We start from the raw sequence: 17,286 nt of genomic DNA, 5'->3' as shown, positions 1-17,286 counted from the left end.
TCTAAACGTGGCAGGGTGAGAGTATATATTTGCCCTCTCCTCTAAACGTGGCAGGGTGAGAGTATATATTTAACTGCTGCTCTAAACGTGGCAGGGTGAGAGTATATATTTACCCTCTCCTCTAAACGTGGCAGGGTGAGAGTATATATTTACCCTCTCCTCTTTGGGCAGCGGTGGTATCCTCTAAACGTGGCAGGGTGAGAGTATATATTTACCCTCTCCTCTTTGGGCAGCGGTGGTATCCTCTAAACGTGGCAGGGTGAGAGTATATATTTACCCTCTCCTCTTTGGGCAGCGGTGGTATCCTCTAAACGTGGTAGGGTGAGGGTATATATTTACCCTCTCCTCTAAACGTGGCAGGGTGAGAGTATACATTTACCCTCTCCTCTAAACGTGGTAGGGTGAGAGTATATATTTACCCTCTCCTCTAAACGTGGCAGGGTGAGAGTATATATTTACCCTCTCCTCTAAACGTGGTAGGGTGAGAGTATATATTTACCCTCTCCTCTAAACGTGGCAGGGTGAGAGTATATATTTACCCTCTCCTCTAAACGTGACAGGGTGAGAGTATATATTTATCTGCTCCTCTAAACGTGGCAGGGTGAGAGTATATATTTACCCTCTCCTCTAAACGTGACAGGGTGAGAGTATATATTTATCTGCTCCTCTAAACGTGGCAGGGTGAGAGTATATATTTACCCTCTCCTCTAAACGTGGCAGGGTGAGAGTATATATTTAACTGCTGCTCTAAACGTGGTAGGGTGAGAGTATATATTTACCCTCTTCTCTTTGGGCAGCGGTGGTATCCTCTAAACGTGGTAGGGTGAGAGTATATATTTACCCTCTCCTCTAAATGTGGTAGGGTGAGAGTATATTTTTACCCTCTCCTCTTTGGGCAGCGGTGGTATCCTCTAAACGTGGTAGGGTGAGAGTATATATTTACCCTCTCCTCTAAACGTGGTAGGGTGAGAGTATATATTTACCCTCTCCTCTTTGGGCAGCGGTGGTATCCTCTAAACGTGGCAGGTTGAGAGTATATATTTACCCTCTCCTCTTTGGGCAGTGGTGGTATCCTCTAAACGTGGCAGGGTGAGATTATATATTTACCCTCTCCTCTTTGGGCAGCGGTGGTATCCTCTAAACGTGGCAGGGTGAGAGTATATATTTACCCTCTCCTCTTTGGGCAGCGGTGGTATCCTCTAAACGTGGCAGGGTGAGAGTATATATTTACCCTCTCCTCTTTGGGCAGCGGTGGTATCCTCTAAACGTGGTAGGGTGAGGGTATATATTTACCCTCTCCTCTAAACGTGGCAGGGTGAGAGTATATATTTACCCTCTCCTCTAAACGTGGTAGGGTGAGAGTATATATTTACCCTCTCCTCTAAACGTGACAGGGTGAGAGTATATATTTATCTGCTCCTCTAAACGTGGCAGGGTGAGAGTATATATTTACCCTCTCCTCTAAACGTGGCAGGGTGAGAGTATATATTTACCATCTCCTCTAAACGTGGTAGGGTGAGCGTATATATTTACCCTCTCCTCTTTGGGCAGCGGTGGTATCCTCTAAACGTGGCAGGTTGAGAGTATATATTTACCCTCTCCTCTTTGGGCAGTGGTGGTATCCTCTAAACGTGGCAGGGTGAGAGTATATATTTACCCTCTCCTCTTTAGGCAGCGGTGGTATCCTCTAAACGTGGCAGGGTGAGAGTATATATTTACCCTCTCCTCTTTGGGCAGCGGTGGTATCCTCTAAACGTGGTAGGGTGATGGTATATATTTACCCTCTCCTCTAAACGTGGCAGGGTGAGAGTATATATTTACCCTCTCCTCTAAACGTGGTAGGGTGAGAGTATATATTTACCCTCTCCTCTAAACGTGGCAGGGTGAGAGTATATATTTACCCTCTCCTCTTTGGGCAGCGGTGGTATCCTCTAAACGTGGTAGGGTGAGAGTATATATTTACCCTCTCCTCTAAACGTGGTAGGGTGAGAGTGTATATTTACCCTCTCCTCTAAACGTGGCAGGGTGAGAGTATATATGTACCCTCTCCTCTAAACGTGGCAGGGTGAGAGTATATATTTACCCTCTCCTCTAAACGTGGCAGGGTGAGAGTATATATTTACCCTCTCCTCTAAACGTGGCAGGGTGAGAGTATATATTTACCCTCTCCTCTTTGGGCAGCGGTGGTATCCTCTAAACGTGGTAGGGTGAGAGTATATATTTACCCTCTCCTCTAAACGTGGCAGGGTGAGAGTATATATTTACCCTCTCCTCTTTGGGCAGCGGTGGTATCCTCTAAACGTGGTAGGGTGAGAGTATATAGCTACCCTCTCCTCTAAACGTGGCAGGGTGAGAGTATATATGTACCCTCTCCTCTAAACGTGGCAGGGTGAGAGTATATATTTACCCTCTCCTCTAAATGTGGCAGGGTGAGAGTATATATTTACCCTCTCCTCTAAACGTGGCAGGGTGAAAGTATATATTTACCCTCTCCTCTTTGGGCAGCGGTGGTATCCTCTAAACGTGGCAGGGTGAGAGTATATATTTACCCTCTCCTCTTTGGGCAGCGGTGGTATCCTCTAAACGTGGCAGGGTGAGAGTATATATTTACCCTCTCCTCTAAACGTGGCAGGGTGAGAGTATATATTTACCCTCTCCTCTAAATGTGGCAGGGTGAGAGTATATATTTACCCTCTCCTCTAAACGTGGCAGGGTGAGAGTATATATTTACCCTCTCCTCTAAACGTGGCAGGGTGAGAGTATATATTTACCCTCTCCTCTAAACGTGGCAGGGTGAGAGTATATATTTATCCTCTCCTCTAAACGTGGCAGGGTGAGAGTATATATTTACCCTCTCCTCTAAACGTGGTAGGGTGAGACTATATATTTACCTGCTCCTCTAAACGTGGTAGGGTGAAAGTATATATTTACCCTCTCCTCTAAACGTGGCAGGGTGAGAGTATATGTTTACCCTCTCCTCTAAACGTGGTAGGGTGAGAGTATATATTTGCCCTCTCCTCTAAACGTGGTAGGATGAGAGTATATATTTACCTGCTCCTCTAAACGTGGCAGGGTGAGAGTATATATTTACCCTCTCCTCTAAACGTGGCAGGGTGAGAGTATATATTTACCCTCTCCTCTAAACGTGGCAGGGTGAGAGTATATATTTACCCTCTCCTCTAAACGTGACAGGTGAGAGTATATATTTATCTGCTCCTCTAAACGTGACAGGGTGAGAGTATATATTTACCCTCTCCTCTAAACGTGACAGGGTGAGAGTATATATTTATCTGCTCCTCTAAACGTGGCAGGGTGAGAGTATATATTTATCTGCTCCTCTAAACGTGGCAGGGTGAGAGTATATATTTATCTGCTCCTCTAAACGTGACAGGGTGAGAGTATATATTTACCCTCTCCTCTAAACGTGACAGGGTGAGAGTATATATTTATCTGCTCCTCTAAACGTGGCAGGGTGAGAGTATATATTTATCTGCTCCTCTAAACGTGGCAGGGTGAGAGTATATATTTATCTGCTCCTCTAAACGTGGCAGGGTGAGAGTATATATTTACCCTCTCCTCTAAACGTGGCAGGGTGAGAGTATATATTTGCCCTCTCCTCTAAACGTGGCAGGGTGAGAGTATATATTTATCTGCTCCTCTAAACGTGGCAGGGTGAGAGTATATATTTATCCTCTCCTCTAAACGTGGCAGGGTGAGAGTATATATTTACCCTCTCCTCTAAACGTGGTAGGGTGAGACTATATATTTACCTGCTCCTCTAAACGTGGTAGGGTGAAAGTATATATTTACCCTCTCCTCTAAACGTGGCAGGGTGAGAGTATATGTTTACCCTCTCCTCTAAACGTGGTAGGGTGAGAGTATATATTTGCCCTCTCCTCTAAACGTGGTAGGATGAGAGTATATATTTACCTGCTCCTCTAAACGTGGCAGGGTGAGAGTATATATTTACCCTCTCCTCTAAACGTGGCAGGGTGAGAGTATATATTTACCCTCTCCTCTAAACGTGGCAGGGTGAGAGTATATATTTACCCTCTCCTCTAAACGTGACAGGTGAGAGTATATATTTATCTGCTCCTCTAAACGTGACAGGGTGAGAGTATATATTTACCCTCTCCTCTAAACGTGACAGGGTGAGAGTATATATTTATCTGCTCCTCTAAACGTGGCAGGGTGAGAGTATATATTTATCTGCTCCTCTAAACGTGGCAGGGTGAGAGTATATATTTATCTGCTCCTCTAAACGTGACAGGGTGAGAGTATATATTTACCCTCTCCTCTAAACGTGACAGGGTGAGAGTATATATTTATCTGCTCCTCTAAACGTGGCAGGGTGAGAGTATATATTTATCTGCTCCTCTAAACGTGGCAGGGTGAGAGTATATATTTATCTGCTCCTCTAAACGTGGCAGGGTGAGAGTATATATTTACCCTCTCCTCTAAACGTGGCAGGGTGAGAGTATATATTTGCCCTCTCCTCTAAACGTGGCAGGGTGAGAGTATATATTTAACTGCTGCTCTAAACGTGGCAGGGTGAGAGTATATATTTACCCTCTCCTCTTTGGGCAGCGGTGGTATCCTCTAAACGTGGCAGGGTGAGAGTATATATTTACCCTCTCCTCTTTGGGCAGCGGTGGTATCCTCTAAACGTGGCAGGGTGAGAGTATATATTTACCCTCTCCTCTTTGGGCAGCGGTGGTATCCTCTAAACGTGGTAGGGTGAGGGTATATATTTACCCTCTCCTCTAAACGTGGCAGGGTGAGAGTATACATTTACCCTCTCCTCTAAACGTGGTAGGGTGAGAGTATATATTTACCCTCTCCTCTAAACGTGGCAGGGTGAGAGTATATATTTACCCTCTCCTCTAAACGTGGTAGGGTGAGAGTATATATTTACCCTCTCCTCTAAACGTGGCAGGGTGAGAGTATATATTTACCCTCTCCTCTAAACGTGACAGGGTGAGAGTATATATTTATCTGCTCCTCTAAACGTGGCAGGGTGAGAGTATATATTTACCCTCTCCTCTAAACGTGACAGGGTGAGAGTATATATTTATCTGCTCCTCTAAACGTGGCAGGGTGAGAGTATATATTTACCCTCTCCTCTAAACGTGGCAGGGTGAGAGTATATATTTAACTGCTGCTCTAAACGTGGTAGGGTGAGAGTATATATTTACCCTCTCCTCTTTGGGCAGCGGTGGTATCCTCTAAACGTGGTAGGGTGAGAGTATATATTTACGCTCTCCTCTAAATGTGGTAGGGTGAGAGTATATTTTTACCCTCTCCTCTTTGGGCAGCGGTGGTATCCTCTAAACGTGGTAGGGTGAGAGTATATATTTACCCTCTCCTCTAAACGTGGTAGGGTGAGAGTATATATTTACCCTCTCCTCTTTGGGCAGCGGTGGTATCCTCTAAACGTGGCAGGTTGAGAGTATATATTTACCCTCTCCTCTTTGGGCAGTGGTGGTATCCTCTAAACGTGGCAGGGTGAGAGTATATATTTACCCTCTCCTCTTTGGGCAGCGGTGGTATCCTCTAAACGTGGCAGGGTGAGAGTATATATTTACCCTCTCCTCTTTGGGCAGCGGTGGTATCCTCTAAACGTGGCAGGGTGAGAGTATATATTTACCCTCTCCTCTTTGGGCAGCGGTGGTATCCTCTAAACGTGGTAGGGTGAGGGTATATATTTACCCTCTCCTCTAAACGTGGCAGGGTGAGAGTATATATTTACCCTCTCCTCTAAACGTGGTAGGGTGAGAGTATATATTTACCCTCTCCTCTAAACGTGACAGGGTGAGAGTATATATTTATCTGCTCCTCTAAACGTGGCAGGGTGAGAGTATATATTTACCCTCTCCTCTAAACGTGGCAGGGTGAGAGTATATATTTACCATCTCCTCTAAACGTGGTAGGGTGAGAGTATATATTTACCCTCTCCTCTTTGGGCAGCGGTGGTATCCTCTAAACGTGGCAGGTTGAGAGTATATATTTACCCTCTCCTCTTTGGGCAGTGGTGGTATCCTCTAAACGTGGCAGGGTGAGAGTATATATTTACCCTCTCCTCTTTGGGCAGCGGTGGTATCCTCTAAACGTGGCAGGGTGAGAGTATATATTTACCCTCTCCTCTTTGGGCAGCGGTGGTATCCTCTAAACGTGGTAGGGTGAGGGTATATATTTACCCTCTCCTCTAAACGTGGCAGGGTGAGAGTATATATTTACCCTCTCCTCTAAACGTGGTAGGGTGAGAGTATATATTTACCCTCTCCTCTAAACGTGGCAGGGTGAGAGTATATATTTACCCTCTCCTCTTTGGGCAGCGGTGGTATCCTCTAAACGTGGTAGGGTGAGAGTATATATTTACCCTCTCCTCTAAACGTGGTAGGGTGAGAGTGTATATTTACCCTCTCCTCTAAACGTGGCAGGGTGAGAGTATATATGTACCCTCTCCTCTAAACGTGGCAGGGTGAGAGTATATATTTACCCTCTCCTCTAAACGTGGCAGGGTGAGAGTATATATTTACCCTCTCCTCTAAACGTGGCAGGGTGAGAGTATATATTTACCCTCTCCTCTTTGGGCAGCGGTGGTATCCTCTAAACGTGGTAGGGTGAGAGTATATATTTACCCTCTCCTCTAAACGTGGCAGGGTGAGAGTATATATTTACCCTCTCCTCTTTGGGCAGCGGTGGTATCCTCTAAACGTGGTAGGGTGAGAGTATATAGCTACCCTCTCCTCTAAACGTGGCAGGGTGAGAGTATATATGTACCCTCTCCTCTAAACGTGGCAGGGTGAGAGTATATATTTACCCTCTCCTCTAAATGTGGCAGGGTGAGAGTATATATTTACCCTCTCCTCTAAACGTGGCAGGGTGAAAGTATATATTTACCCTCTCCTCTTTGGGCAGCGGTGGTATCCTCTAAACGTGGCAGGGTGAGAGTATATATTTACCCTCTCCTCTAAACGTGGCAGGGTGAGAGTATATATTTACCCTCTCCTCTAAATGTGGCAGGGTGAGAGTATATATTTACCCTCTCCTCTAAACGTGGCAGGGTGAGAGTATATATTTACCCTCTCCTCTAAACGTGGCAGGGTGAGAGTATATATTTACCCTCTCCTCTAAACGTGGCAGGGTGAGAGTATATATTTATCCTCTCCTCTAAACGTGGCAGGGTGAGAGTATATATTTACCCTCTCCTCTAAACGTGGTAGGGTGAGACTATATATTTACCTGCTCCTCTAAACGTGGTAGGGTGAAAGTATATATTTACCCTCTCCTCTAAACGTGGCAGGGTGAGAGTATATGTTTACCCTCTCCTCTAAACGTGGTAGGGTGAGAGTATATATTTGCCCTCTCCTCTAAACGTGGTAGGGTGAGAGTATATATTTACCTGCTCCTCTAAACGTGGCAGGGTGAGAGTATATATTTACCCTCTCCTCTAAACGTGGCAGGGTGAGAGTATATATTTACCCTCTCCTCTAAACGTGGCAGGGTGAGAGTATATATTTACCCTCTCCTCTAAACGTGACAGGTGAGAGTATATATTTATCTGCTCCTCTAAACGTGACAGGGTGAGAGTATATATTTACCCTCTCCTCTAAACGTGACAGGGTGAGAGTATATATTTATCTGCTCCTCTAAACGTGGCAGGGTGAGAGTATATATTTATCTGCTCCTCTAAACGTGGCAGGGTGAGAGTATATATTTATCTGCTCCTCTAAACGTGACAGGGTGAGAGTATATATTTACCCTCTCCTCTAAACGTGACAGGGTGAGAGTATATATTTATCTGCTCCTCTAAACGTGGCAGGGTGAGAGTATATATTTATCTGCTCCTCTAAACGTGACAGGGTGAGAGTATATATTTATCTGCTCCTCTAAACGTGGCAGGGTGAGAGTATATATTTACCCTCTCCTCTAAACGTGGCAGGGTGAGAGTATATATTTGCCCTCTCCTCTAAACGTGGCAGGGTGAGAGTATATATTTAACTGCTGCTCTAAACGTGGCAGGGTGAGAGTATATATTTACCCTCTCCTCTTTGGGCAGCGGTGGTATCCTCTAAACGTGGCAGGGTGAGAGTATATATTTACCCTCTCCTCTTTGGGCAGCGGTGGTATCCTCTAAACGTGGCAGGGTGAGAGTATATATTTACCCTCTCCTCTTTGGGCAGCGGTGGTATCCTCTAAACGTGGTAGGGTGAGGGTATATATTTACCCTCTCCTCTAAACGTGGCAGGGTGAGAGTATACATTTACCCTCTCCTCTAAACGTGGTAGGGTGAGAGTATATATTTACCCTCTCCTCTAAACGTGGCAGGGTGAGAGTATATATTTACCCTCTCCTCTAAACGTGGTAGGGTGAGAGTATATATTTACCCTCTCCTCTAAACGTGGCAGGGTGAGAGTATATATTTACCCTCTCCTCTAAACGTGACAGGGTGAGAGTATATATTTATCTGCTCCTCTAAACGTGGCAGGGTGAGAGTATATATTTACCCTCTCCTCTAAACGTGACAGGGTGAGAGTATATATTTATCTGCTCCTCTAAACATGGCAGGGTGAGAGTATATATTTACCCTCTCCTCTAAACGTGGCAGGGTGAGAGTATATATTTAACTGCTGCTCTAAACGTGGTAGGGTGAGAGTATATATTTACCCTCTCCTCTTTGGGCAGCGGTGGTATCCTCTAAACGTGGTAGGGTGAGAGTATATATTTACCCTCTCCTCTAAATGTGGTAGGGTGAGAGTATATTTTTACCCTCTCCTCTTTGGGCAGCGGTGGTATCCTCTAAACGTGGCAGGTTGAGAGTATATATTTACCCTCTCCTCTTTGGGCAGTGGTGGTATCCTCTAAACGTGGCAGGGTGAGAGTATATATTTACCCTCTCCTCTTTGGGCAGCGGTGGTATCCTCTAAACGTGGTAGGGTGAGAGTATATATTTACCCTCTCCTCTAAACGTGGTAGGGTGAGAGTATATATTTACCCTCTCCTCTTTGGGCAGCGGTGGTATCCTCTAAACGTGGCAGGTTGAGAGTATATATTTACCCTCTCCTCTTTGGGCAGTGGTGGTATCCTCTAAACGTGGCAGGGTGAGAGTATATATTTACCCTCTCCTCTTTGGGCAGCGGTGGTATCCTCTAAACGTGGCAGGGTGAGAGTATATATTTACCCTCTCCTCTTTGGGCAGCGGTGGTATCCTCTAAACGTGGTAGGGTGAGGGTATATATTTACCCTCTCCTCTAAACGTGGCAGGGTGAGAGTATATATTTACCCTCTCCTCTAAACGTGGTAGGGTGAGAGTATATATTTACCCTCTCCTCTAAACGTGGCAGGGTGAGAGTATATATTTACCCTCTCCTCTTTGGGCAGCGGTGGTATCCTCTAAACGTGGTAGGGTGAGAGTATATATTTACCCTCTCCTCTAAACGTGGTAGGGTGAGAGTGTATATTTACCCTCTCCTCTAAACGTGGCAGGGTGAGAGTATATATGTACCCTCTCCTCTAAACGTGGCAGGGTGAGAGTATATATTTACCCTCTCCTCTAAACGTGGCAGGGTGAGAGTATATATTTACCCTCTCCTCTAAACGTGGCAGGGTGAGAGTATATATTTACCCTCTCCTCTTTGGGCAGCGGTGGTATCCTCTAAACGTGGTAGGGTGAGAGTATATATTTACCCTCTCCTCTAAACGTGGCAGGGTGAGAGTATATATTTACCCTCTCCTCTTTGGGCAGCGGTGGTATCCTCTAAACGTGGTAGGGTGAGAGTATATAGTTACCCTCTCCTCTAAACGTGGCAGGGTGAGAGTATATATGTACCCTCTCCTCTAAACGTGGCAGGGTGAGAGTATATATTTACCCTCTCCTCTAAATGTGGCAGGGTGAGAGTATATATTTACCCTCTCCTCTAAACGTGGCAGGGTGAAAGTATATATTTACCCTCTCCTCTTTGGGCAGCGGTGGTATCCTCAAACGTGGCAGGGTGAGAGTATATATTTACCCTCTCCTCTTTGGGCAGCGGTGGTATCCTCTAAACGTGGCAGGGTGAGAGTATATATTTACCCTCTCCTCTAAACGTGGCAGGGTGAGAGTATATATTTACCCTCTCCTCTAAATGTGGCAGGGTGAGAGTATATATTTACCCTCTCCTCTAAACGTGGCAGGGTGAGAGTATATATTTACCCTCTCCTCTAAACGTGGCAGGGTGAGAGTATATATTTACCCTCTCCTCTAAACGTGGCAGGGTGAGAGTATATATTTATCCTCTCCTCTAAACGTGGCAGGGTGAGAGTATATATTTACCCTCTCCTCTAAACGTGGTAGGGTGAGACTATATATTTACCTGCTCCTCTAAACGTGGTAGGGTGAAAGTATATATTTACCCTCTCCTCTAAACGTGGCAGGGTGAGAGTATATATTTACCCTCTCCTCTAAACGTGGTAGGGTGAGAGTATATATTTGCCCTCTCCTCTAAACGTGGTAGGGTGAGAGTATATATTTACCTGTTCCTCTAAACGTGGCAGGGTGAGAGTATATATTTACCCTCTCCTCTAAACGTGGCAGGGTGAGAGTATATATTTACCCTCTCCTCTAAACGTGGCAGGGTGAGAGTATATATTTACCCTCTCCTCTAAACGTGACAGGTGAGAGTATATATTTATCTGCTCCTCTAAACGTGACAGGGTGAGAGTATATATTTACCCTCTCCTCTAAACGTGACAGGGTGAGAGTATATATTTATCTGCTCCTCTAAACGTGGCAGGGTGAGAGTATATATTTATCTGCTCCTCTAAACGTGGCAGGGTGAGAGTATATATTTATCTGCTCCTCTAAACGTGACAGGGTGAGAGTATATATTTACCCTCTCCTCTAAACGTGACAGGGTGAGAGTATATATTTATCTGCTCCTCTAAACGTGGCAGGGTGAGAGTATATATTTATCTGCTCCTCTAAACGTGACAGGGTGAGAGTATATATTTATCTGCTCCTCTAAACGTGGCAGGGTGAGAGTATATATTTACCCTCTCCTCTAAACGTGGTAGGGTGAGAGTATATATTTACCTGTTCCTCTAAACGTGGCAGGGTGAGAGTATATATTTACCCTCTCCTCTAAACATGACAGGGTGAGAGTATATATTTACCCTCTCCTCTAAACGTGGCAGGGTGAGAGTATATATTTACCCTCTCCTCTAAACGTGACAGGTGAGAGTATATATTTATCTGCTCCTCTAAACGTGACAGGGTGAGAGTATATATTTACCCTCTCCTCTAAACGTGACAGGGTGAGAGTATATATTTATCTGCTCCTCTAAACGTGGCAGGGTGAGAGTATATATTTATCTGCTCCTCTAAACGTGGCAGGGTGAGAGTATATATTTATCTGCTCCTCTAAACGTGACAGGGTGAGAGTATATATTTACCCTCTCCTCTAAACGTGACAGGGTGAGAGTATATATTTATCTGCTCCTCTAAACGTGGCAGGGTGAGAGTATATATTTATCTGCTCCTCTAAACGTGACAGGGTGAGAGTATATATTTATCTGCTCCTCTAAACGTGGCAGGGTGAGAGTATATATTTACCCTCTCCTCTAAACGTGGCAGGGTGAGAGTATATATTTAACTGCTGCTCTAAACGTGGCAGGGTGAGAGTATATATTTACCCTCTCCTCTTTGGGCAGCGGTGGTATCCTCTAAACGTGGCAGGGTGAGAGTATATATTTACCCTCTCCTCTTTGGGCAGCGGTGGTATCCTCTAAACGTGGCAGGGTGAGAGTATATATTTACCCTCTCCTCTTTGGGCAGCGGTGGTATCCTCTAAACGTGGTAGGGTGAGGGTATATATTTACCCTCTCCTCTAAACGTGGCAGGGTGAGAGTATACATTTACCCTCTCCTCTAAACGTGGTAGGGTGAGAGTATATATTTACCCTCTCCTCTAAACATGGCAGGGTGAGAGTATATATTTACCCTCTCCTCTAAACGTGGTAGGGTGAGAGTATATATTTACCCTCTCCTCTAAACGTGGCAGGGTGAGAGTATATATTTACCCTCTCCTCTAAACGTGACAGGGTCAGAGTAGATATTTATCTGCTCCTCTAAACGTGGCAGGGTGAGAGTATATATTTACCCTCTCCTCTAAACGTGACAGGGTGAGAGTATATATTTATCTGCTCCTCTAAACGTGGCAGGGTGAGAGTATATATTTACCCTCTCCTCTAAACGTGGCAGGGTGAGAGTATATATTTAACTGCTGCTCTAAACGTGGTAGGGTGAGAGTATATATTTACCCTCTCCTCTTTGGGCAGCGGTGGTATCCTCTAAACGTGGTAGGGTGAGAGTATATATTTACCCTCTCCTCTAAATGTGGTAGGGTGAGAGTATATTTTTACCCTCTCCTCTTTGGGCAGCGGTGGTATCCTCTAAACGTGGTAGGGTGAGAGTATATATTTACCCTCTCCTCTAAACGTGGTAGGGTGAGAGTATATATTTACCCTCTCCTCTTTGGGCAGCGGTGGTATCCTCTAAACGTGGCAGGTTGAGAGTATATATTTACCCTCTCCTCTTTGGACAGTGGTGGTATCCTCTAAACGTGGCAGGGTGAGAGTATATATTTACCCTCTCCTCTTTGGGCAGCGGTGGTATCCTCTAAACGTGGCAGGGTGAGAGTATATATTTACCCTCTCCTCTTTGGGCAGCGGTGGTATCCTGTAAACGTGGTAGGGTGAGGGTATATATTTACCCTCTCCTCTAAACGTGGCAGGGTGAGAGTATATATTTACCCTCTCCTCTAAACGTGGTAGGGTGAGAGTATATATTTACCCTCTCCTCTAAACGTGACAGGGTGAGAGTATATATTTATCTGCTCCTCTAAACGTGGCAGGGTGAGAGTATATATTTACCCTCTCCTCTAAACGTGGCAGGGTGAGAGTATATATTTAACTGCTGCTCTAAACGTGGTAGGGTGAGAGTATATATTTACCATCTCCTCTTTGGGCAGCGGTGGTATCCTCTAAACGTGGTAGGGTGAGAGTATATATTTACCCTCTCCTCTAAATGTGGTAGGGTGAGAGTATATTTTTACCCTCTCCTCTTTGGGCAGCGGTGGTATCCTCTAAACGTGGTAGGGTGAGAGTATATATTTACCCTCTCCTCTAAACGTGGTAGGGTGAGAGTATATATTTACCCTCTCCTCTTTGGGCAGCGGTGGTATCCTCTAAACGTGGCAGGTTGAGAGTATATATTTACCCTCTCCTCTTTGGGCAGTGGTGGTATCCTCTAGACGTGGCAGGGTGAGAGTATATATTTACCCTCTCCTCTTTGGGCAGCGGTGGTATCCTCTAAACGTGGCAGGGTGAGAGTATATATTTACCCTCTCCTCTTTGGGCAGCGGTGGTATCCTCTAAACGTGGTAGGGTGAGGGTATATATTTACCCTCTCCTCTAAACGTGGCAGGGTGAGAGTATATATTTACCCTCTCCTCTAAACGTGGTAGGGTGAGAGTATATATTTACCCTCTCCTCTAAACGTGGCAGGGTGAGAGTATATATTTACCCTCTCCTCTAAATGTGGCAGGGTGAGAGTATATATTTACCCTCTCCTCTAAACGTGGCAGGGTGAGAGTATATATTTACCGGCTCCTCTAAACGTGGCAGAGTGAGAGTATATATTTACCCTCTCCTCTTTGGGCAGTGGTGGTATCCTCTAAACGTGGCAGGGTGAGAGTATATATTTACCCTCTCCTCTTTGGGCAGCGATGGTATCCTCTAAACGTGGTAGGGTGAGAGTATATATTCATCTGCTCCTCTAAACGTGGCAGGGTGAGAGTATATATTTACCCTCTCCTCTTTGGGCAGCGGTGGTATCCTCTAAACTTGAGTATATATTTACCCTCTCCTCTAAACGTGGCAGGGTGAGAGTATATATTTACCCTCTCCTCTTTGGGCAGCGGTGGTATCCTCTAAACGTGGCAGGGTGAGAGTATATATTTACCCTCTCCTCTTTGGGCAGCGGTGGTATCCTCTAAACGTGGCAGGGTCGGTGTGGCAGTGTCAGGTAGAGTGGTGGTCTCTTTACAGAGGAGAAAAGAATAACAAGAAGATTTCTTAATTGTATAATATTTTGAAAGGTCCGATGGAAAACTGACATAAGGAATCGTTTTAAGATGTCAAACCATGGATCACTTAGCCATTTAGCCACTAAAGTTCAAGACCTTTAGGTAGCAACATTTCTTAAATAAAAATGTTTTCTTACCAAAATATTGAATTTGGCCTTTACTACTATAGCCTATAGAAACGCATCGCAAAACATATTCAACAATGGCAAAACAGACAGTACAAACATAAATTATGTTTTGAAGTCTGTCCTATATCTAGGAGACTTAAGAAAAAAATATATATATGTATACAGTGCCAGTCAAAAGTGTGGACACACCTACTCATTCCAGGGTTTTTGTTTATTTTTACTATTTTCTACATTGTACAATAATAGTGAAGACATCAAACCTATGAAATAACATATATGGAATCATGTAGTAACTAAAAAAAAAAAGAGACATAAAAATATATTTTATATTTGAGATTCTTCAAAATAACCACCCTTTGCCTTGATGACAGCATTGCACACCCTTGGAGTTCTCTCAACCAGCTTCATGAGGTAGAAATACAGACTCTAATATTTTACCACAATATATTGGGTGGTGGTATAATATTAGAGTCTATTGGGTGGTGGTATAGTATTAGAGTCTATTGGGTGGTGGTATAATATAAGAGTCTATTGGGTGGTGGTATAGTATAAGAGTCTATTGGGTGGTGGTATAGTATTAGAGTCTATTGGGTGGTGGTATAGTATAAGAGTCTATTGGGTGGTGGTATAGTATTAGAGTCTATTGGGTGGTGGTATAGTATTAGAGTCTATTGGGTGGTGGTATAGTATTAGTATTTTGTGTGGTGGTATAGTATTATAGTTTACTGGGTGGTGGTATAGTATTAGAGTCTATTGGGTGGTGTAATAGTATTAGAGTCTATTGGGTGGTGGTATAATATTAGTCTAGTGGGTGGTGGTATAATATTAGAGTCTATTGGGTGGTGGTATAGTATTAGTTTATTGGGTGGTGGTATAGTATTAGAGTCTACTGGGTGGTGGTATAGTATTAGAGTCTATTTGGTGGTGGTATAATATTAGAGTCTATTGGGTGGCTGTATAGTATTAGAGTCTACTGGGTGGTGGTATAGTATTAGAGTCTACTGGGTGGTGGTATAGTATTAGTCTATTGGGTGGTTGTATAGTATTAGAGTCTATTGGGTGGTGGTATAGTATTAGAGTCTACTGGGTGGTGGTATAGTATTAGAGTCTACTGGGTGGTGGTATAGTATTAGTCTAGTGGGTGGTGGTATAGCATTAGAGTCTATTTGGTGGTGGTATAGGATTAGAGTCTACTGGGTGGTGGTATAGTATTAGTCTAGTGGGTGGTGGTATAGTATTAGTCTATTGAGTGGTGGTATAATATTAGAGTCTATTGGTTGGTGGTATAGTATTAGAGTCTACTGGGTGGTGGTATAGTATTAGTCTTTTTGGTGGTGGTATAGTATTAGAGTCTACTGGGTGGTGGTATAGTATTAGTCTATTAGGTGGTGGTATAGTACTGGTCTATTGGGTGGTGGTATAGTATTAGTCTATTGGGTGGTGGTATAATATTAGAGTCTATTGAGTGGTGGTGTAATATTAGAGTCTATTGGGTGGTGGTATAGTATTAGTCTATTGGGTGGTGGTATAGTATTAGAGTCTATTGGGTGGTGGTATAATATAAGAGTCTATTGGGTGGTGGTATAGTATAAGAGTCTATTGGGTGGTGGTATAGTATTAGAGTCTATTGGGTGGTGGTATAGTATAAGAGTCTATTGGGTGGTGGTATAGTATTAGAGTCTATTGGGTGGTGGTATAGTATTAGAGTCTATTGGGTGGTGGTATAGTATTAGTATTTTGTGTGGTGGTATAGTATTATAGTTTACTGGGTGGTGGTATAGTATTAGAGTCTATTGGGTGGTGTAATAGTATTAGAGTCTATTGGGTGGTGGTATAATATTAGTCTAGTGGGTGGTGGTATAATATTAGTTTATTGGGTGGTGGTATAGTATTAGAGTCTACTGGGTGGTGGTATAGTATTAGAGTCTATTTGGTGGTGGTATAATATTAGAGTCTATTGGGTGGCTGTATAGTATTAGAGTCTACTGGGTGGTGGTATAGTATTAGAGTCTACTGGGTGGTGGTATAGTATTAGAGTCTACTGGGTGGTGGTATAGTATTAGTCTAGTGGGTGGTGGTATAGCATTAGAGTCTATTTGGTGGTGGTATAGGATTAGAGTCTACTGGGTGGTGGTATAGTATTAGTCTAGTGGGTGGTGGTATAGTATTAGAGTCTATTGGGTGGTGGTATAGTATTAGTCTATTGGGTGGTGGTATAGTATTCGTCTATTGGGTGGTGGTATAGTATTGGAGTCTATTGGGTGGTGTTTTAGTATTAGTCTATTGTGTGGTGGTATAGTATTAGTCTATTAGGTGGTGGTATAGTACTGGTCTATTGGGTGGTGGTATAGTATTAGTCTATTGGGTGGTGGTATAATATTAGAGTCTATTGGGTGGTGGTGTAATATTAGAGTCTATTGGGTGGTGGTATAGTATGAGTCTATTGGGTGGTGATATAGTATTAGAGTCTATTAGGTGGTGGTATAATATTAGAGTCTACTGGGTGGTGGTATAGTATTAGTCTATTGGGTGGTAGTATAGTATTAGTCTATTGAGTGGTGGTATAATATTAGAGTCTATTGGTTGGTGGTATAGTATTAGAGTCTACTGGGTGGTGGTATAGTATTAGTCTATTTGGTGGTGGTATAGTATTAGAGTCTACTGGGTGGTGGTATAGTATTAGTCTAGTGGGTGGTGGTATAGTAGTAGAGTCTATTGGGTGGTGGTATGGTATTGGTCTAGTGGGTGGTGGTATAGTATTAGAGTCTACTGGGTGGTGGTATAGTATTAGAGTCTAGTGGGTGGTGGTATAGTATTAGAGTCTATTGGGTGGTGGTATAGTTTTAGAGTCTAGTTTGTGGTGGTATAGTATTAGAGTCTATTGGGTGGTGGTATAGTATTAGTCTATTGGGTTGTGGTATAGTACTAGCATCTATTGGGTGGTGGTATAGTATTAGAGTCTATTGGGTGGTGGTATAGTATTAGAGTATACTGGGTGGTGGTATAGTATTAGTGTATATTGGGTTGTGGTAT

General features: G+C 43.8%; 1 protein-coding gene across 2 annotated transcripts in view; it reads right to left on the bottom strand.

Annotated features, from left to right (window-relative positions):
• The window catches only part of LOC149984732 (neuropilin-2-like), a 432,234-nt gene that overhangs the window by 138,179 nt on the left and 276,769 nt on the right, over positions 1-17,286 (bottom strand). For both annotated transcript variants that reach the window (XM_090230491.1, XM_090230492.1), the window contains exon 12: positions 14,002-14,079. In XM_090230491.1, the coding sequence (XP_090086617.1) occupies positions 14,002-14,079 (78 nt within the window). The remainder of the gene's footprint in view (positions 1-14,001; positions 14,080-17,286) is intronic.

Source organism: Oncorhynchus mykiss, chromosome 3, assembly GCF_057628025.1.
Source record: "Oncorhynchus mykiss isolate SJ-2025 chromosome 3, ASM5762802v1, whole genome shotgun sequence".
In the NCBI taxonomy this organism is placed as follows: domain Eukaryota; kingdom Metazoa; phylum Chordata; class Actinopteri; order Salmoniformes; family Salmonidae; genus Oncorhynchus; species Oncorhynchus mykiss.
Note: the sequence above shows the minus strand (reverse complement) of the source record. Positions and strands in the feature narration are given on the sequence as shown.